Source organism: Talpa europaea (genome assembly GCF_964194135.1).
Source record: "Talpa europaea genome assembly, chromosome: X".
Classification (NCBI taxonomy): Eukaryota; Metazoa; Chordata; class Mammalia; order Eulipotyphla; family Talpidae; genus Talpa; species Talpa europaea.
In genome coordinates this window covers 93,200,717-93,220,981 of record NC_140081.1, presented here as the reverse complement: position 1 = coordinate 93,220,981, position 20,265 = coordinate 93,200,717, and the positions used below count along the sequence as shown (strand labels likewise).

The 20,265-nt window shown below is 52.7% G+C and overlaps 1 protein-coding gene across 1 annotated transcript; it reads right to left on the bottom strand.

Annotated features, from left to right (window-relative positions):
- Window positions 1-13,113: 13,113 nt before the first annotated feature.
- On the bottom strand, window positions 13,114-13,728 carry LOC311187720 (melanoma-associated antigen 10-like; the record flags this gene model as incomplete). Its single annotated transcript, XM_084259044.1, has 1 exon — window positions 13,114-13,728. One exon carries the CDS (start codon window positions 13,726-13,728, stop codon window positions 13,114-13,116), a length of 615 nt encoding a protein of 204 aa, XP_084115170.1.
- Window positions 13,729-20,265: the final 6,537 nt, after the last annotated feature.

Genomic DNA, 20,265 nt, shown 5'->3' with positions numbered 1-20,265 from the left:
CGTAGGTGTTGCCTTCCCATCTGAGTTTCTGTCGTAGACTTATTTTTTTGCTTAAGTTGACGTCACTGGCTTGACCTTTCTGTCATTAGAATGGCGGGGTCACAAACCCCAAGTCTTAGGTCCCTCTGACTTAAGAATAACAAATGAATCAGCAAATACTTGCGAGACAGGTATTCGCCTCACACGCTCACCTCCCTGTAACAGTGACAGGAGCGAGCGCGGCCTGGCGTGTTACAGCTGAAGGGGCCAGACTGCTGACCCCGCTGGGAGGAGAGCGAAGGCCTCCCTCTTGAACGTGCCAGGGGTGGATTTAGGAAAGCACTTGCTTTTATACTTCTGGTACCCATCAGAACACCAGGCCCCCTAGAAACCTACTTGCCTGCCCATTGTGCCCTTTGTCCCCAAATCGGTCATTCCCTCCCAGCGCTCCCAAGTCCTTCCAGTGCCTGGCACCGGCCGGGGCCGGCTCCCTCGCCCTGGCATGAGCTCTCTCTCGCCATCGGTTTGCTCTTCCATGGCACTGCACTGGTTTTCATGAAAAATGGGCCTTTTAAAGTTGCACGGCGGCTGGAATGGCTCTGCCTGCTGTTGGCGGCGAGTCGGCACCTCTCCCAGGGGTGTCTGGAGCGTGCCCTTGCATGGCCGATCCTGTTTGTGTTGACGGCCGTGCCAACAAGGTACGTGTGTTGGAAGCCAAAGAAAATCGACCCAACAGGACTTTGTGAGCTTCAAGTCAAGCAAAATGTCACTGGGCCAACATTTTCTGAGCCCTCCTGAGTGCCGTGTGGGCGGCAGGCATGCCAGCGTGCTTGTGGCCCTCGCCCCGAGGAGCTCGCGCACTAGTAGGACGTGTAGGGGGCACCAGAGTTCTTCCTCTGCGGTTCTGGAGGCTAAGCACCTTGCTTCCATTCTTCAGGTAGCTCCCAGACAGGGTGGATGAAGGCAGCTCCGAGGGTAAGGTTTGTGGGCTCCCATGTCCCAGGACATAGCTGGGGGGTAGGGCAGGGAGGGAAGCAGGGGCAACTTATATGCCAGGAAACACCCCTACTGTTTTTAAGTTGCCTTTTTATGTTTGCAATGTTCACTTGGTTGCTGCAAACCTTTGACTGTTTTCCAGAGTTCTACGTTGGCTTTGACAATTTCTCTTTGATTTTTTTTTTTGATGGTTCTATGTTGTTTTTTTTTAAGATTTATTTACTATGCATACAAGAGCTGGGGTATAGGCCAAAGGTGCCGAGGGTGAGAGGATTCACCAGAGACAGAGTGGGGAACAGAACAGGTGGATTGACCAAAATACACTGCTGAGGGGAGCAGCGGAGAGACAGGAGAGGTCTGCTGTGCCATGTGGGTAGCTCCCTGGCTGGGGATCAAACTCGTGCTGCAGTGGCTGTGGATTGCTTCATAGGTTGTGTCTTAACCCCTTGCGCCACCAGGGAGGCCCTTAATTTGTCTTTTTTTGGTAAGTTTCTTTGTTGAGTTTTGATAGAGTTCTTTATATAGCCTGGATCCTAGATATGTATTGTAGTTATGATTGGCATTTTCACCCAATCTGTGGCTGGTCTTTTCACTTTGATGATGTCCTTTGAAGCACAAGCATTTTAATTTTAATTAAGTCCACATTATTTTTGTCACATGTGTATTGGTGTCTGCTATGGACTGAACTGTGCCCCCCTACGCTAATTCCTACGTTGAAGTTCTACCCTCCAGTGTGATGGTACCTGGATGTGGGCCTTTGGCAGATAATTAGGGTCAGGTCAGGCCATGAGGGTTGAGCTGTCATTATGGGATTGATAACCTTATCAGGAGAGAAAGATCTTTCTCTTTCTTCTTCTCATCCTCATTCTCCCCCCTCCTCTGTGAGGACACAGAAAGCAAGCAGCCAGCTATAAGCCAGGGACAGGGGTCTCACCAAAAGCTGAACGTTGACAGATCTTGTCTTGGATTTTCATTCTCCAGAGCAATGAGAGATACATTTCTATTGTTTAAGGCACCTGGCCTGTAGTCTTTTGCCATGGCAGCCAAAGCTCACTAAGACTGTGTTATTTATAGTAAGTTATTGCCTGACAAGAGTTCGTGAAGATTTACTTTTGGGTTTTGGTAGCTGTCATTCATCGTTATCTATCACATTTGCATATACTTGAGTCTTGACACTCAGTAATGCTCACAGGGCGCAATAGCAGTAAAGGGACTCTGGGGTCATGGGGGTGAAAGAATTCACCCGAGACAGTATGGAGAATAGAAAAGTATGGCAGCCCTGCTAGAGAAGCGGGGGGCAAAAGAGAGCCTGTGCAGGGAGGAGAGTTTGAAGCACACTTTATTCTCTGAACCTCTGGGCTTTCTCAGACTTAGGACACAGGCCTGTGCAGGCTGCTACCTACTGTAGTGTCAGAGTGCCTGTGTTTTTAGAATTTACATCAGCTTTGAATGGCCACAGCTGGCTGTGAGGGCCCAGTCTCAGTAACAATCATTTGGTTCCCCTCTCTCCCAAGGTCTAGGGCTTGGTTCCCATGGCAACTCTTTAGTGCCCTGTAACTAAGAGACTGAGTTTTTAACCCTATAAACCCCCACAACTAATGAGACTGTCCTGTGGAAAACAGGTGCAGAACGAGAATGAAGCACTCCAAAGAGAGCCCTCTGGAAAAGGCTCCACTCCGCGAAGTTCTTACCGAGCCCAGCAGATGTCAGGAGCAATATCCACATCTTGTGCCTGCGTGTGATGCGTCCGGTGGTCTGTGCCGGCAGCTAACAACCTGCAGCTGGAAACAAGCAAAGACAGTTATCCCTGTGTTTGAAACAGGATGCTGCCATTGCTTCCTGTATCCAATCAGATATTGAGGTCCCCTCCCTAGATTAAGTGCCATGAAGTGGAATTTCAAAATAAAACAAGCCTGTGGCAACTAGAAGTCCTTCTTTGTCCCTCTCCCCTGTGCTAGAGCTCCAACATGCTAACATGCTCTTGACTCCCCACTGGGGCACGGGTAGGAGGGTGCCAATCTGTCAGGTATCATGGTCCTTTTGTCTTGTTAAATGACGATTTCATGGACCTCTACAGGAAAGCAGCAGAGTTCTAGGAAATACATGAGAGCCACCCTCTCCTCAGCACAGATCTGCTGGCACTGGTATTTTATTCAGCACAACAGCAGCTGCCAACAATCTGTGGTAGACATGGCAGTTACTATTTTAGAGCTAATTTTTCATGTCCTTAAATGGGGGAGGCAATTTCCCCAAGGTCTCCCTCTGGAGAACGCACTGTGTGGCGTCTCCCACAGCTGGCAGTGGCTGGCAAAAAGGGTTGTGTGGAGGAAAGTGTGAAGAACCCACATGTCTCGGGAGGCAGGTGCGGTCCTTGTCCTGGCTTCTGTGCACTTGAACTTTGGGTTCAATTCTATAGCTGGAGAAATGGGCTGGGGAGCCCAAAGTCGGAGCAAGTGAGTGGGAGCAGAGGACGCATCCACATGAGTAACGAAGCCCCTCCAGAGAGTGTTTCCAGTTCATCTCAAAGATAGTTCAGTCGCTGTAAATATACAAGACACACTACACCTGCGGGCCCTCCACAAGCAGAACTGATCATGTGACATCGGGGGAGGGGGCGGAGTGCTATGGAGATGCTGTTAGTTTTCACCTGTGTGTGCTGCTGTGTTGTAACTTGTGTCACACGGTGCTCACCAAAATCCACTGCGTGGTCATAGTTGTGCACTCCTGTTTCTCTCTGAGCACTGTGGGGAAGAGGTGCACTTTCTGAGTAAATAAACTTTGAACCAGTAAAGCAACTAACCAGTAGGCATCCCCCGGCCCACGAGTCCCTGATAAAGTTTGCCTACTTAAAAAAATGGAAACAACCTGAAGAGGATTATGATCTGCAGGCTAGTTTCCAGGGTGTCATCTGGGGTGCTACGTAAGAGCTAGAAGGAGCACAGTAGGGATATTTAAAATTTTGTTCACAACGGTGAACTGGTTTTTGTGGAAATCTGGGAATGCGTGTGTGGGCGTGGAACCAGACTTGCAGCTAGGTCGGCTCGACAGAAGGAAAAGCCTCGCTGGCAGGGAGGCATGGAGGCAAGCCAAAACAGCCTCCAACCGGCGTCTGTGGAAGGAGGGTGGTTTCCAAGGAAAGCTAAGCCACACATATGCATGGTCCGCGATAATGCCCTCCCCATTTCCTCGCACCTGTCCTGCTCACACTGTCAGCAACTCACACCTGGACAGATATGTACTCTTTCTACTGACCAGTTGCTCTGCCTATGGCTGTTCCCTGGCCTCTGCCCTGCAGCTAGGGAGAGTGTCTTGGAGTGGCACGTGATCATTTCAATGGATGCCCAAAAAAGCATTCAATGAGAGTCAACATCCATTTATGATAAAAATTCTCAATAAAAATGGGAATAAACAGAATAAACATTATAAAAGTCATTGTGACAAGTTCACAGCCAACATAATACTTAAAGGTGAAAAGCTGAAACTATTTCCACTAAGATCAGAAACAAGGATGTTCACTGTCATCACTATTGTTCAACATAATATCAGAAGGCCTAGTCAAACCAATTAGGCAAGAAAAAGACATCCAGATTATCTAAAGAAATTTAAATTTCCTAAAATGAATCCAAACTGGAAAAGAAGTAAAACTGTCATTATTTGCAGACCACATGATAATACACAGACACTCCAAAAGGCACTACCAAAACAAACAAACCCACTGTAAGTGATAAATGATTACAGTAAAGAGGCAAAATTCAAAATCAGTACATAAAAATCAGTTGTATTTCTATGTTCAAACAGTGTATCAGAAGACAGGAAAATAAACATTTCCATTTATAAATACACCAAAAAAAGAATGAAATACCTAGGAGTAAACTTAATGAAGGAGGTGAAGTACCTATATATTGAAAAGTATAAGGCTGTTAAAGGAAGTGAAAGAAGACATAAAGAGATGGAAAGATCTACTGTGCTCATGAGTAGGAAGAATTGACATCATTAAAATGGCCGTGTTGCCTAAAGCAATTTACAGACAGCACAATACCTATCAAAATCGCAATGACTTTTTCAAGGAAATTAAACAAGCAATTATAAGATTGTTATGTGTAGGGTAAAGAAAATGTCAGGCTTTTCTGCCCTCCCGCCATCAGGATAGATGATGGATCCTTGTCCTGAATGCATGCCTGATGGCGGGCACCTGGAGTAGGGTGTGGGCAGATGTAGATAGGATTCACCAGGGCTAAGACTGTGCTTTTTAAGGGCGGCGTCACAGGGACGCCAGCAGAAGTAGCAGCAGCAGCAGCAGTAGAAGCCGAAAAGCAGCAGAACGAACGCCAGAGAATCCAGATAGAGTGAAGACTTGCTGGGGGCTGGGAGGCCTGCCAGCCTCCCAGCCCCCCAGCCAGCACCCCTGCCTGCCATATGCCTGGTGAACCCCAAATAAAAAACCTGCAAAAAACTACTGAGGACTCTGGCTCCTCCTTTACCCGGTCTGCATGGGATCAGAAAACCTGCACTGTGCCCAGTCCTGCCCTTACAATTGGCGTAGTCGGCAGGATCCATGCAGACGGGTATTGGAGCCCTCCGAAGACCTGGAGGGACTAAGGAGAACAGACTGTTTGCCTGTGATGACGCTGGAGGTGCCATGGCGGCACAGAAGGTGGATACGGTCCGCAGCTGTGGGACGAGACCGCACATGGAGGAGACGCCCGAAAGGACCAGCCAACGACACCGGAAAGGACCAGCCAACGACACCGGATAGGACCAGCCAACGACACCGGAAAGGACCAGCCAATGATCCCTGAGGCAGCAGGCCGTTGCTGAAGCAGGGAGAGGCCAATGGACTTGAACTGATGGACTGATGGACTGACATTCCTGCCAGAAGGCAGAGGACCTTGGCAGGTTATGGTTTTTTTTTTTTTTTTTTGAGAATCTGGGGGTGGCCAGTGGGCCTTGATGGCCAAAAGCAGCTTGTGCATGCCCAGCAGCCAGGTGGAGGAGAAAAGCCAACTGAGAGGCAAAAGCTGGTGCTGATGCTAAGTTGAGAAGCCTTAAGCGGCTGTTAAGCAGCCTGGGTATGCTGAAGCCCTGTGAGTCTCGTAAAATCACCTGTGGGTGATGCCCTGCTCATTCTTGAGCGAGGGTGAGTAGCTGAGGAACCTGTCCTTGGGAGACGGGTGGGGAACGTGGCTTGGGGTGGAGCCCAAGTCAGATGTAGAGTTTTGATCCCCGACCCATGTGCTTGTGCAGTGGGTTGGCTTGAGTGCAGGGGTCTGTGAGTCGCATTGGTGGCCATGAAGGCCGAGTGTTGGAGCGACTGCAGACAGAAACCCTGAGGGTTGGCGATTACCCCCAACAGAATAAAATTGCCAATCCCAGAGCTAGTGCATCCTGGGGGTGGATGCTGTGTGTGCCTTGTAGTCGAGACAACAGCCGAGAAGGCCAGGAAGCCTGACGGCTCCTGGTGTGATATAGTAGATGCCGTGAGTGATTCCCCTCCCTCGTATGAGCAGTGCCTTTGGCAGCAGATTTGGTGGCTCATCTGCTGGTACCAATAATTGTCTTTTGCACTAGGTTGGTGCCCTGCCTGGACTTATTTGTGTTCTGTTGTATTTTGTTATATTGTATTTTGTTATATTTGATGTATTTGTTTTTGTGGGCCATGGCTGCATTGTTTTTTTGCTTAGAAAATTGCATATATATATGTATAGACTGTATGGCAGAAAACCCTGAGGGGGTGGACTGTAGGGTAAAGAAAATGTCAGGGTTTTCTGCCCTTCCACCATCAGGATAGATGATGGATCCTTGTCCTGAATGCATGCCTGATGGCGGGTACCTGGAGTAGGGTGTGGGCAGATGTAGATAGGATTCACCAGGGCTAAGACTGTGCTTTTAAGGGCGGCGTCACAGGGACGCCAGCAGAAGTAGCAGCAGCAGCAGCAGTAGAAGCCGAAAAGCAGCAGAACGAACGCCAGAGAATCCAGATAGAGTGAAGACTTGCTGGGGGCTGGGAGGCCTGCCAGCCTCCCAGCCCCCCAGCCAGCACCCCTGCCTGCCATATGCCTGGTGAACCCCAAATAAAAAACCTGCAAAAAACTACTGAGGACTCTGGCTCCTCCTTTACCCGGTCTGCATGGGATCAGAAAACCTGCACTGTGCCCAGTCCTGCCCTTACAGTATGGAATCACAAAAGACTGAATAGCTAAAGCAATCCTGAGAGAAAAGAAAAAAAAAGAGGCATGACATTCCCTGACTTCAAACTATACCACACAGCAACAGTAATCAAAACGGTGTGGTTTGGGAACAAAAACAGAAACTCAGACCAATGGAAGAGAAGAGAAAGCCCAGAGATAAACCCACAAAATAGCAACAGTTAAACTTTGACAAAGATCCCACAAACATACAATGGAGAAAAGATAGCCTCTTTAACAGTGTTGGGAAATATGGATAGCCTCATGCAAAAAAATGAAACTAGAACCATACTTAACTCCATACACAAAAATTAGTTCAAAATGGTTTAAAGATCTGGACATAAGAACCGAAATAAAATACTTGAAACAAAAAATAGGGAATACACTTCAAGACACCTGCCACAAAGATGTTTTTAGGGACACAACTCCGCCCAGGGAAACAAAAGCAAAAATAAGCAAGTGGGACTACAGCAAACTAAAAAACTTTGTACTTGGAAAGAAACAATCACAAAAACAAAAAGGCAACCTACAGACTGAGAGAAAATATTTGCACATCACACACCTGACAAGGGCTTCATTTCCAAAATATACAGAGTACTTATAAAATCCATAACAAAAAAGACAACCCAATCAAAAAATATATACAAGACCTAAATAAACATTTTTCTAAAGGAAAAAAATCAGATGGCCTACAGACGCAAGAAAAATTGTTCAGTGTCACTTGTTTTTATAAAGGAAATGCAAATCAAAACCTCAATGAGAGTGGCCCACAGCACAAAGACTGGAAATGACAAACATGGGTGAGGATGTGGAGAACAAGGAATACTTACCCCTTGTTGGTGGGAATGCAAAATGCTATGGCCTCTGGGGAAAACAGTGTGGAGATTTTCAAAGAAAATCAAAATAGAAACCCCTTGTGATCAAGCAATACTTCTGCTAGGCATGTCAACCAAATATGCAAACTCTGATATGAAAAGAGGTATGTCCTCCTGTGTTCATGATAGCACCGTCCATGGCCAACTCATAGAACCAACCTCTGCCCATAGACACGTGACTGGAAAAACAAAGTGTGCAATATAGACTCAGTGGAATACTGTACAGGTCATGAAAAAGATGAGATGGTGCTTTGGGGGTGAATATGGATGGGCTTAAGGTGATTATGCTTAGTGAATTAAATCAGAAAGTGAAAGCCAGATGTCAGATGGTTTCACTTATCTATGGGATATAAATAACCAAGAAAAATACGCTGGAAAAAATACAGCAAAAACCAATTTTAGACTGAATGTAAAATGTACTGGGTATCGGAGGGCACGGGGGAGGGAGAGGGATGGGGGAGATATGCAGCTAGGGTGTGGGCACAGGTGGTTTGGTGGTGAGTGGAACATGCGCATATGGAGGAGCACAAATGTAACCCCCAAATTAGTATAATAAATAAAAATCAATGGCCTTTCATAAGTAAAAATGTGTTACGTTTACAAAATTAAAGTAAAATGAAAATACCTAGCAGGAAGTGAGGAAGGTGGATCACAAATGAGAATTTCTCCCAGGAATACACCTGACGTGTGGACACTCTTTTGTATGTGACTCTCCACTTGCCCAGCTGTACCTTTTTTTTTTTTTTTTAAGATTTACTTATTTATTTATACAAGCACTGGGTACAGTCAGAAGCGCGGGAGGGTGAGAGGATTCACCAGAGCCAGTGCGGGGAGCAGAGCAGGCAGAAGGACCGAAGTACACTGCTGAGGGGAGCAGCGGGCGGCAGGAGAGGTCTGCGCGCCATGTGGGACCCTCGCTGGCAGCCGGGGATCGAACTGGCACTGCAGAGGCTGCAGGCAGCTTCCCAGCCCAGCGCACAACCGCCACCGCCGCGCCACCAGGGGAGACCCATCATTTGTACCTTTTTAATGATCACTTCTCCTAGAGTATTTTCAAGATTTTGCTCTAAACTTCAGTAATTCTCAATATACCCCAACATGACGCTGAGTGTTCCTTTTCTCATGTTGGTATGACATGCAGCCGGCTTAAAGTGCTGATCTGTTAATTTATGATGGTTCTCCCTGCTTAACATATGACGTTTCCACCTAAAATAGAAAGCTGTTGTCTTCATGGGAAAAAAACGCATAAATGAAAGAGAATAGACAAATCTCCCTATGAGAAAAAATCCACTTCAGGTAGCTACTCCAACGTTAGGAAAATGGAGCATAGCTCCCACCACAGGGAATAGACTCCCTGCTTGCAGCAGAGGAGACCCAAGGGGTCTGGACGTAGGAAATGTCCGATGAGGCCCACTCGAGCCTGCGGTCAGGGCTCTGCTCAACTCTGCCACATCTGCTCCCACGTCCCTCCCTGGCCAGCCAGGGCCCTGCACGTGGGGGGTGCTTGGTGCTCCCACTTCCCCTCCTGATGGGCTCATCCTCATCACAGCGGCATCCCTGGGACCCCACAGCCTCGACTGCAGGGGCCTTTCCAAGTCCACATTAGAGTCTGTGGGTGTCTGGAGCCTGGGGAGCAACTGCTCACTTCTGGTTTGGGGGTGCCAGGGTGTGAGCTAGCTCTGCGGGGGGGCTGAGGAGATGCCCTGTCGCGCCTCTCTGCCTCCGCCTCCTCCCAGTCACCTTAGCCAGGACATCGGGTTCATCAAATATCTGGGCAACACGGAGGGAATTACGTGGTTGTTACTCAGAGTCGTAGACACGGGTCACACCCGCACGCGCCGTGACTGCTGTTTACCCGCCGCCAGGTGACGCGGCCAGAGGCTCCGTCACGTCCCGCCAGCTGCACCTGAACCTCGACTACCTGGAAAAGCCATGTCGGGCATGGCCAGTGGAGAGAATCGCAGGGGAACACCCGCCCCGGCTCGCAGTGTGAGCCGCCAGGAAGGGCTAGGTCCGAGCCCGAGCCGGAGACCAAGGGCGGGTCCTGCAGAGGCCAGAGGCCAAGGAGGGGCAGCGTGGCCAGCGGGGGCTTGGGGCTCCTCCCCGGGGTGGCTGGTCCCCATGAGGGCCACCTGCGGCCCCCCGGACCATGCTGTGCTGCTGCTGGTGCCTCGCCACAGCTCGCCTCAGTGCTGAGGAGGACAGGGTGCGGCTCGGGGGGAGGGGGCAGAGGGACGAGGCCTTCCCGTGCTCAGCACCCTGGGGTGCTCTTGTTACAAGGCCTGGCCCCAGCACCCAGGCCTTGCAGGTTTAGAACCTGGCACCTCACAAGAAGGGGGCAAGGTGAGTGACTGCAGCGGTGGGTGTGGACAGGCAGGGCTGTGTCCGCAGGGGTCACGACCCTGGAGTAAAGCCTGGCACCTGCGCGGCGCTCCACAGACATGCCCGCCCATGAGCAGCAGGGCTTCCCCCACAGCGCAGGGCACGGGGTGGCCGCTCACCCAGGGACTCGGCTCAGTGCTCTCAGGCCCCCAGCGCAGGCCCGGGAGGGGCCGAGCTCTTCTGAGACGGGCACTGCCTCGCAAGCAGAGCCTGGTGGCGGGCGGGCAGGTGCAGGAACCCGAGCAGGCTCAGCGGGGCTGGCCCGAGCGAGGCCCAGGGCGCTGGAGCCGGGAGACGCGTGCAGAGCTCGGGAGCAGCAGCCGGGCTCCCCGCCGCAGCCCGGGGCCGGGGCCTGACCAGAGCCTCTGCGCGCCCCTGCGGCGTCCCTGCCCGGGCCCACCCCTGCCCCGAAGCACCCAGCGCCTGGGCGCTCAGCCTGGGGCCCACACCCCGCACGAGCTCACCCCGGCGCTCCGCCAGAGAGCAGGTGCAGCTGCCCTCCCGCCTGCTCGCCCGCCCGCTGCAGCGAGGCTTCTCTCCTCTCGCCAGCCCGGGCCTGGCCTCGGCCTCCGGGCAGGTCGGGGAGCGAGCCCCCCCGCTCGGGGACGGTCAGGGGCCCTTCCTGAGCGCGAGCGGGCGGGCAGCGCTGCCCCAGGGCCCCAGGAAGGCGAGGAAACTGCCCACACTGCGCCCTGAGCTCAGAGGCGGGGGGGGGGGGGGGGGGGGGCCGAGGGGGCTGGGACACGAGGGGCTTGTGCGGCGCGTGGGGGGCGGGCGGGCCCTCCCCAGGCTCCCGGGGAGCAGCGGGCACGCTGGTCAGCAGGCGCGGGAGCTGGGCCGGGGGCGCTGGGGAGCGCCAGGGCAGGGACGCCAGAGCTCGGGCAAGTCCTGGGACCGGCCGCAGATGCCAGCCCCGGGCCGACTCAGCTCCCGGCGGGCCCGGACTCGGGCGGGAGGGTCCTGGCCGGTGAAGCCCCACGGAGCCCGCGCTGGCTCTGCGTCGCCGCCCTCCGCCCGCCGCCCTGTGCCGGGGCCCTGGCCAGGCGCCTGGGAGCAGCGGAGGCCCGGGGCGGAGCGGGAACGGAGGCGAGGTGGCGCCCAGGTCGGTGGCAGGCCGGGGCCGGTGGGCGCTCGCGTGGGGCTCCTGCCTCCCCCCTCCCCGGGCACGCGACGCCGACGAGCTGCTCCTTGGCCTCCCACTCTTCATGCGCGACGCGGGGGAGCCCGCGCTGGGGCAGGCAGGGCTGCGTGGCCTGCGGGGGAGCCCCCCGCGCGGCCTGGCCTCTGAAGGGCCCGCGCCCCTCCCGTCGGGAGCCTTTCCTGCCAGCCCTCCAGGCCCTCTCAGGGGACGCAGCTCCCGGGCGGGCGCGGAACTCCAAGCCAGTCCAGGGTGCTGCCCGGACGTCACACGCCGAGCTTTCTCCTTCCCACAGGCTGCGCCTGGACTTACGGGGAGGTGGGGCGCGCCCCTCGCGGCGGGCATCTCACACTTCCCAGAACTGGAGGCCAGGACCAGCTCCCTCACTCCCAGCTGCTCTTCCACCCAAACCACCACTTTCCTTCACCCCCACCCCCTCTGAGCACTGCTTCGCGTTAGCTAAATCACAGGCCGGGGACCCACTCAACACGCGCTGCTGTGGCGTCAGCTCCGGCTCTCCCAGGCCCGGGGAAGGGTGCGTGGCTGTGACTTCTGGGCCTCCCTCATGGCGATTCCCCGTTTCTCAGGAAGCCCGGGCAGGGGACGGGTCACAGCCCCGGGCTCCTGGGCTGTGCAGCGCCTCTGGACCAGGGTGCGGGGCCCGGTCACGGCCCGCCCCGCCTGCAGATGCCCCCGCCACCCTAAAGCAGCTGCCCGAGATTTTCTGTGGAGGTTTTGCTCCATCTCTAAGACACGGCATCTGAGGGCCTCCCCCTCCCCCCACATGGCGGCAGTCACCCCACATGAGGGCAGTCACCGGCCAGAGGGACTGCAGGCCCCAAGGCCCCAAGCTGCCCCGGGAGGGGCCTTTACCCTGACTTCTCTTCCCCAGGGTCCCGCCCCTGCCCTCCTGCCTCTGTCTCTTGGGGGACGTCTCACCACCCTGCTCCTGTGACGGCGGCTCCCACACCTGCCTCTGTGGTGTGGAGTGCGCCTCGTGTCCCCACAGGACCGTCCATGTTCCTAGTGATTCCAAGGGGCAGAGGCTCTGGGCCCGCATGGGCAGGACTGGCCACGAGCAGGGGCTTCTTTACGATGTTCATCTCTCCCTCTTGAATGACCCGAGCAAAGCACAGACACATCTACACTTTAATTTTATAGAATGACACAGAAGAGATAGGATGCCAAGAATTTGGTATGGTTCAATTTTATTTCTCTGTTTTGACTCTGTCCATTTTCCTGTTAAGTTCTTTTACACAGGCAAGAAAGTTCTTATTTCAATTAAGAGTGATCGAGGACTGCATCACAAACTAAGATGGAACACCAGTTCTTTCACAAAATAGCAGAACTCTTCCCCTTGGACTAGGTAATTACAAACAAGTGTGATCAATGTTAATTCACAAATATAGATGATAAATTTCATAAATATTTTAAAGAAGCATTGTAAAAATTTCTAAAGAATTATCAGTTCTTAAGTCTCCACAGAGAATAATTTTTACACCCTGTTCCATAACTCCCTGCCCTCCCCCCGATCCCCGGCTGCTCTCTTCAGGCTGGCTCAGGGTTCATTTCTCCCACGGCCCATAGCCACTTCAGAGAAAGCAAGGAAGCAACTAGCATTCAAGCTATGGATCTTGAGGAATCGATCCAAGACTTCCATCATGCTTGTCTCGGCATGAGCTCTGGGGCCCCACAGAAAAACGTAACGGGCCGGATAGGTGTGGGGAACCTGTCGGTATTCAAGATATTGCTCCTGCACCCAAACTTGGGTGAGGAGCTGACGAGGCTCCCCATATATGAAGTGCTCACTGCCGGCGCATATTCCTATCGCCTCAAGAGCCTCCCACATATGCTCCTCAGATGTGCAGTATCCCTCAAGGAGGATCACGCCTAGGACGATCACCAGCAGACCTGTCTTGGGCATGATCTCCTCGGGGCTCATCAGCCCATCATAGGTGAGGCCCAGAGTGGTGGCCAGCATGTAAGATTGGCTGCTTGGGTCAGCTTCGTTCACATCAAGGCCAAAGACCAGTTGCACACACTCGCAAGCATTGCTAAATATTACGGGGAAGTGCTCCTGGTCGTTGCTGAGCACTTCAATCAGCATCTCGGCCTTGTTTGTTGTTTCTTTGCTGCGATATTTCAGGAGCAAGAACCACACTAAGTCAGCCATTTTCTCATGCAGTGCGTCTTCGTGGGAGGCCTGGGCTCTCGCTGGCTCCTGTGAGACACCTAGGCCGACCTCGACCAGGCTCCTGGCATTTTCCTGGGATTGGCTTCCCAGAGGCTCAGCCAGAGCCCTGGGGTGGGCTCTGGGAGTGGCTCGGAGAGCAATGAGAGGCCAGGAAGCAGCCGCCCCCTCGGGGTAGTCCTCTAACAGGAGAGGCGGGGAGCGGGAGCCAGAGGAAGAGGAGGAGGAGGAGGTGGAAGTGCCCTCCTCCTCTTCCTCCTCAGCCCAGGGCAGCTGAAGGGGATGTTCATCCTCCAGGTCAAAGGACTCTCTTGGCTCCTGACGGTCTTCCTGATGCTTGCAGAGCTCATCCACCTGATCCATGGGCATGATGACACCTGTTGGGTAATTGTTAGGAGTGTGGGCAGGTGACCCAAGGGACCCACAGGGCCTGTGGGGACAGAGGAAGGGAGAGGTCTCAGCTGAAAATCACACCCTTGACAGTGCTGACAATGGTGACTTACAGTCTCTTACATGCACTGAGAGGTGCTCTGGGGCCTCACACGCTGTCCTCCTGAGGGGTGTCCCCCAAGAACCTGAAAGAGAAAGTGAGATGATTCTATAGGGAGCAGGTGATATAACCCTGAGGTTCTGGGCTGACTTGGGGGGTCACGAACTGTGGGCTCCCTTTTTTTTGGAGTCACAGGTTCTTTCTGTGCTCATTCAGCATCCTCACCTTTCTCCTGTTACCCCTCTGAGGTCCTGAGGTAAAACCCTTAGAACTGCACAAATATCTGAGGTGGAACAGAAGCAACAAGGGCCCCATATCTGGCCACACCTGCCCTGGGCCTCCAGGGTCCTAAAGGGGGAATGCTAGTGCCTCACCTGGAGCCCCGTCAGGGCCTGGGATCCCTCAGCTGACCTGAGTCCAGATCCTCAGACCAAGGCCCTTCCCTCCTGACCTCGGATCTAGAAGCGAGGAGGGAACCAGCCTGATAGCCTTGCCCCACGTTTCCATGGCTGACAGCAAGGGCAGTCCAAATTTCCCTGGACCCCCACCTTGGCCTGGAATTTGAAACACAGTCACTCCTTCCTCATGGCCCTCACTTGGACTTTTGGCAGGACTTGAGACTCCTGTCTCAGGTGACAAGATGTAGCTCCCCTGATGACCTGATGCTGTCCTCTCAGACAACATAATATGCTCCCTGAGACCATGAAAGGAACATGAGGAGGCACCACATCCCCACCCTCACCCTACCCATGACCAGAAGAGACTGTCAGGGTGCAGCCCCTCTGTTCTGAGGTGGGGCGTCCTCAGTCCTGCTGTGGGTTAGTCATCTTTACTCCCATCAGGCCTGCCCTGCCTCCGGCCCCCATCTGGAATGACTTGATGCCCCCCCAAAGCAAGACCTCACCCCCTGAGGCCTCCCCACCTTCCCTCCCATGGTCTATGCAAGCCTGCACTCGGACAACCGCCTCTGGGTCCTTCCAGGCTGAGACAGGCCACAGCTGGACTCTGCGTGCTCCCTCCCTCTCTGGGGTGCATGGTACCTCCCACTGCACCAAGGGGCTGTCCTCCTGAGGGGCCTCCCCTCCTCCCTCTGCCGACCTGAGGCCACACTTCACACGCCAAGGCCCCCTGACCACCAGCCCCCGCCCTCCCACATACACACCCTGCTCACCTGCCCTAGGGCCTCCCAGACCAAGAACAGGGGCAAAGGGGCTCTCTCTGTTGTGGGACCTCAGTCCTCACTCACTCTGGGTCCCACCTCCACTCCCCATAGGCCTACTGCCTCCCCTCTGCTGCCCCAAGTCCTTGTCCCTCAGCACCCCCAGCCTCCTTGAGATTTCCAGGGGGAGCTCAGAAGCCCCATTGGAGAGTAGCTCCAGGGCCTCCCAGTGCTGACACTGTTCGGGTCCTCTGTCCCTCAGTCCTCGCTGGGGTCCTCACCTTGACTTAGGAAGGACCTGACACCTCTCTGTGCTGACCAAAGGCTCCTTATTCCAGGTGCCCAGTCTCTCTCAGACAGACCTGGATGCAGAAGTCAGGATGCCAGGTATGACATCACTGGTAGACCTTTGTGAAGTCTCTCAGTTCTAGGTTCCAAGGCCCTCCCTCATGTCCTCATCTTCCTCCAAGTGAAGTTTTTGCCCCTCCCTGCCCCCAACTCTGTTGATCTGAGTCCCCTCTCCTTATACCAGGTTCCCAGTCCCTCTTAGTCCCAAATGTAGAAGTTAGAAAACACCACAAGTGGTCATTCTGCCTTGAGTTCTGCCATGACTGACAGTAGGGGCAGGATCTGTGGTCCTGGGTACCTCAATCCTCCCTCAGGATCCTCACATTGACTCTACACAGGACCTGGTCTCCTATATACCCCTTCTGCTGACCAGATTCCCCCACTCCTACCAAGTCCCCAGTATCTCTCAGATCAGAAGTCAGGACTATAACTGGACACTCCAGAACTGACCACAGGGTTGGGAGTTTGTGGGGTATCCTTGGTTCTCAGGTCTATGGTCCTCAATCTTCCTTCAAAGTCCTCAGACCAAGGCTTTGACTCCCTAAGTTTTCTGAGGAGGTGGGTGTTATTGTCACCATGGCAACCCTAATGGGTTCCTCAAGTATTATATGGGGAACATCTGTGGTTCTCCTCTGCCCTTTGTTGGTCTTCACAGGACTCAAATAAGTTTGGGCTCTCCCCCCTTACCTACCTGAAGCTGCCTCCTAGACCAGGGTGCTCACATCTCATCTCACAGACATCCAAGGAGGAAGTTAGTGGGTGTTACATCTGCACAACACGTGAGAGTCCCCCCAGGACAATCACCAGTGTTGGAGATGGGATCCCTGGGGTCTACTCAGTTCTCCCTCAGGGTCCTAATAAGATTCGGTCAGGGCTGGTCCCCAAAGTCTGCCCACCTGCGTCCCGCAGACCAAGGCTCTGACTCTCAGAGCTGAGGATGGGGGGGTGGGATGGGGAATGCGCACCCCGACCACGCCGTCCGGGTACCTCAGGTATTTAACGTGGCGGTTATCTGTCCTCCCTGTAGTCCTCACCTTGACTGAGTCAGGATCGGACTATTTCTCTCTCTCTGCCTATTGACCCTCGCCTCTCAGACCAAGGCCGTCAAATCGCTGAGCGGAAGTTAGTGGACGTCACATCCGCTGCAGAACTACTGGGCCCCCCAGGGCTGCCAGCAGGGGCGGAAGTTGGTTCCGTTGGACTTCTCTGTCCTCCTTCAGCCAGGGCCAAGCCTGCCCTCTGTCACCTGAGTGTGCACCTGTGAAACCAAAACTCTGACTCCTAAAGTTCCCTGAAGCGGTGCGGGGTGGGGGAGTGGCGGGGGTTTGAGTATCACCCTGAGCATCCTTCCCCCGGGTCCTCAGAAATTTATCTGGTGGAGCTGGGTTTTGTGGGTTTCCCCTCTTCTGATGATGTAATAACTTCTCGGTAGTCACTCAGTCCTCACTCCCTCGCCAGCCCCGCAGAGAGCGGCTGCGTCCCAGGACAGGTGCTGGGTGGGGGCTGCCATGCCGGGACGGTGGGTGCAGTCAGAGCAGGAGCCCACCTCCCTGGGGGCTCCTCACCAGGTGACTCCCCGGCTTTGGACGCCTGGTGTCCCCACAGTGATTATCACTCAAGAGGTGCGCAGCAGGGCTGGGAGGCCGCGCTTCTGAGGGGACCTGATAATGCGCCATGGCGGACCGTGAGGTTCACTTTCTGGCGCCTTCCACATCTCCACCTAGTGTGTGCTCAGAGTGCACGTGGAGACGCCACAACCTGTCTTGGCAATATTTCTGAAATGACCCTAAATTAAATCCTAAACAACCCTAAAATTAAAAGTTCGTTTTTAAAAGGCACTGTAAAGAGTAAGGGAGAAACCCAGAGATGGGAGAAATATTTGACCTCCGATATCTGGTAAAGGACGCCTGTCCCAAATGAGGAAAGCACTTTGGCAAAAATGTGGAAACACAATGAAAGTAGGTCACCTGCTCATGTGCCCTAGCACCTCCCAGAACCAGCACAGGGGCAAAGGGTCTTGTTTTAAGGTCTTATGCCCTCAGTCCTCACTCACTCTGGGTCCCACCCCCAATCCTGACAGGGCCTAGTGCTTTTCTAACTGCCCTGTATCGTTGTCCCTCAGACCCACCTGACATTCCTTGAGTTTTCTGGGGCATTTCAGGAGAAGCCTCATTGGAGTGTAGCTCCAAGGTCAACCTCAGGTTCCTCACTTTAACTCAGGGAGGCCCTGGAAACTTTCTCTGCCAACCTGAGGCTCTTCATACCAAGTCTGCAGTGACACTCAGATCAGAACGCTGGGAGGCCATGGGGTCAACACTCCTCTCTAACAAGAAAGGCAGGCTGTCGTGGGTTCCCTCTGTCCTGGAGTTCATTGTCTTCAACCCTCCCTCAGGATGTACACCTTGACAGAGGAAGCATCTGGCCTTACCTCCTTCTGTAGACCTGATTTTGCTACCCTTAGAGCCAGTCCCTGCCTCTGGAGTCCCACATGAAGGAAGTGGGTCCCTTCAACACTCTCTCAGAGTCTTCACCTTGAATGCAGGTGAAATCTATGCTCCTTCCTCAGCAACTAGAGGCTCTGCTCCTTATACTGAGTCCATAATCTCTCTGAGACCCAGACGGGGGAGTTCAGGTGCCATACAGCCTTCCCTGCACTCTAACAGCAGCAGGGTCCTCTCTGTTCCTGATTCCACTATCCTTGGTCCTGCCTCATGGTCCTCACCTTGACTTCAGTCAGTGTATAGCCCCACCTTTCTCAGGGGACCTGACTAGGCCAGCCTACACCCTGGGCTTACACCCAGATGCCCTGGAAAGGCAGCAGGGGCCATCTGTCCTCCCTCGAGATCCTCATCTGTTCTAGGCAGAGCTTGGGATCTTTTCCTCTGACCACCTGAATCTGCCTCTCACACTGAGGACCTCACTTCTCCAGACTACAGAGATGGATGTCAGTGGACCTCACACCCATCACCATGTCCTGTGGTCCCCCAGAACTGTCATTTGGTTTAGAACTGGATTCTTTGAATACAATGGGGAGAGTGTACTCTTTAGCCCTCTCTCCCGACGCCTTCATCTTGGCTCTTGACTCTTTCATTAAATGTTGCTCGGTAGGGCCTCCCCGGTGGCGCAGCGGTTAAGTGCTGGGTTGCGAAGCTGTCCGCAGCCTCTGTAGCACCGGTTCGATCCCCGGCTGCCGGGTCAAGGTCCCACATGGTGTGCAGACCTCTCCTGCCGCCTGCTGCTCCCCTCAGCAGTGTACTTCATCACTCTGCCTGTTCTACTCTCCACTCTGGCTCTGGTGAATTCTCTCACCCTCCCGTGCTTCTGACTGTACCCAGTGCTTGTATAAATAAATAAATAAATCTTTAAAAAAAAATGTTGGTTGGTATAGGCCTCCTGTCAGCTCTGCCCATTTGATCAGCTAAAACCCTATAATAATACTGTTTTCTATAATGGCTGTACCAATTTACATTCCCACTCACAGTGCACAAGAGGTCCCTTTTCTCCACATCCTCACCAGCCAACACTTTCGTCTCTTGTACTTTTGATGATAGCCCTTCCATCAGGTATGAGGTGCTCTCTCATTGTGATTTTCATCTGCATTTCCCTGATAATGATGGAAATTGAGCACCTTTTCACGTTGGCTTATATGTATATTTAGTTCCTCTGCCTATTTCTAAATGTGATTTGAGAAGTATTGGTAATGTTGAATAGAGATTATCTGCAAAACCACCTGGTCCAGAGTGTTTCTTTGTTGGATGGTTTTATTACTGGTATTACCAATCTCCTTACTTGTCGTTGGTCTAGTTTCTAGTAACTTAACAATTTCTTATAATTGCTAGGTGTATAAACATTCATAATAGCCTTATATGATCCTTTGTATTTCTATGTTATCAATTGTAATATGTCTTCTCTCATTTCTGATTTTATTTATTTGAATATTTTTCTTAGTCTAGAAAAAGTTTTGTTCATTTTTATTTATTTTTTAAAACCTCTTCTTTTTTTTTAGATTTATTTATTTATTTATACAAGAACCGGGGTACAGACCAGATGTGCGGGAGGGTAAGAGGATTCACCAGAGACAGAGTGGGGAACAGAACAGGCAGACTGTGATGAAATACACTGCTGAGGGGAGCAGCGGGAGAGACAGGCGAGGTCTACTGCGTCATGTGGGATTCTCGCTGCCCGGCCGGGATCGAACTGATGCTGCAGAGGCCTGGATAACTTCACAGCGATGTGCTCAACCCCCTGTGCCACCAGGGAGGCCCTAAAACCTCTTCTTAGTGCTGTTGATCTTTCCTGTTTTTCTGCTATTTCATTTATTCTCTAACCTTTACTGTTTTCTTCCTTCTGCTACTGTTGGGTATAATTTGTTCTTTTTCTAGTTCTTTGAGGTGTAAAGTTAGGTTATTTCAGATTTTTCTTTTTTTCTTAATGTAGGTGTTTACCTCCACAAACATTCCTCTTAGAACTGCATTTACAACATCCCATATGTTTGAGTATGCTGTGCTTCCATTTTTGTTTA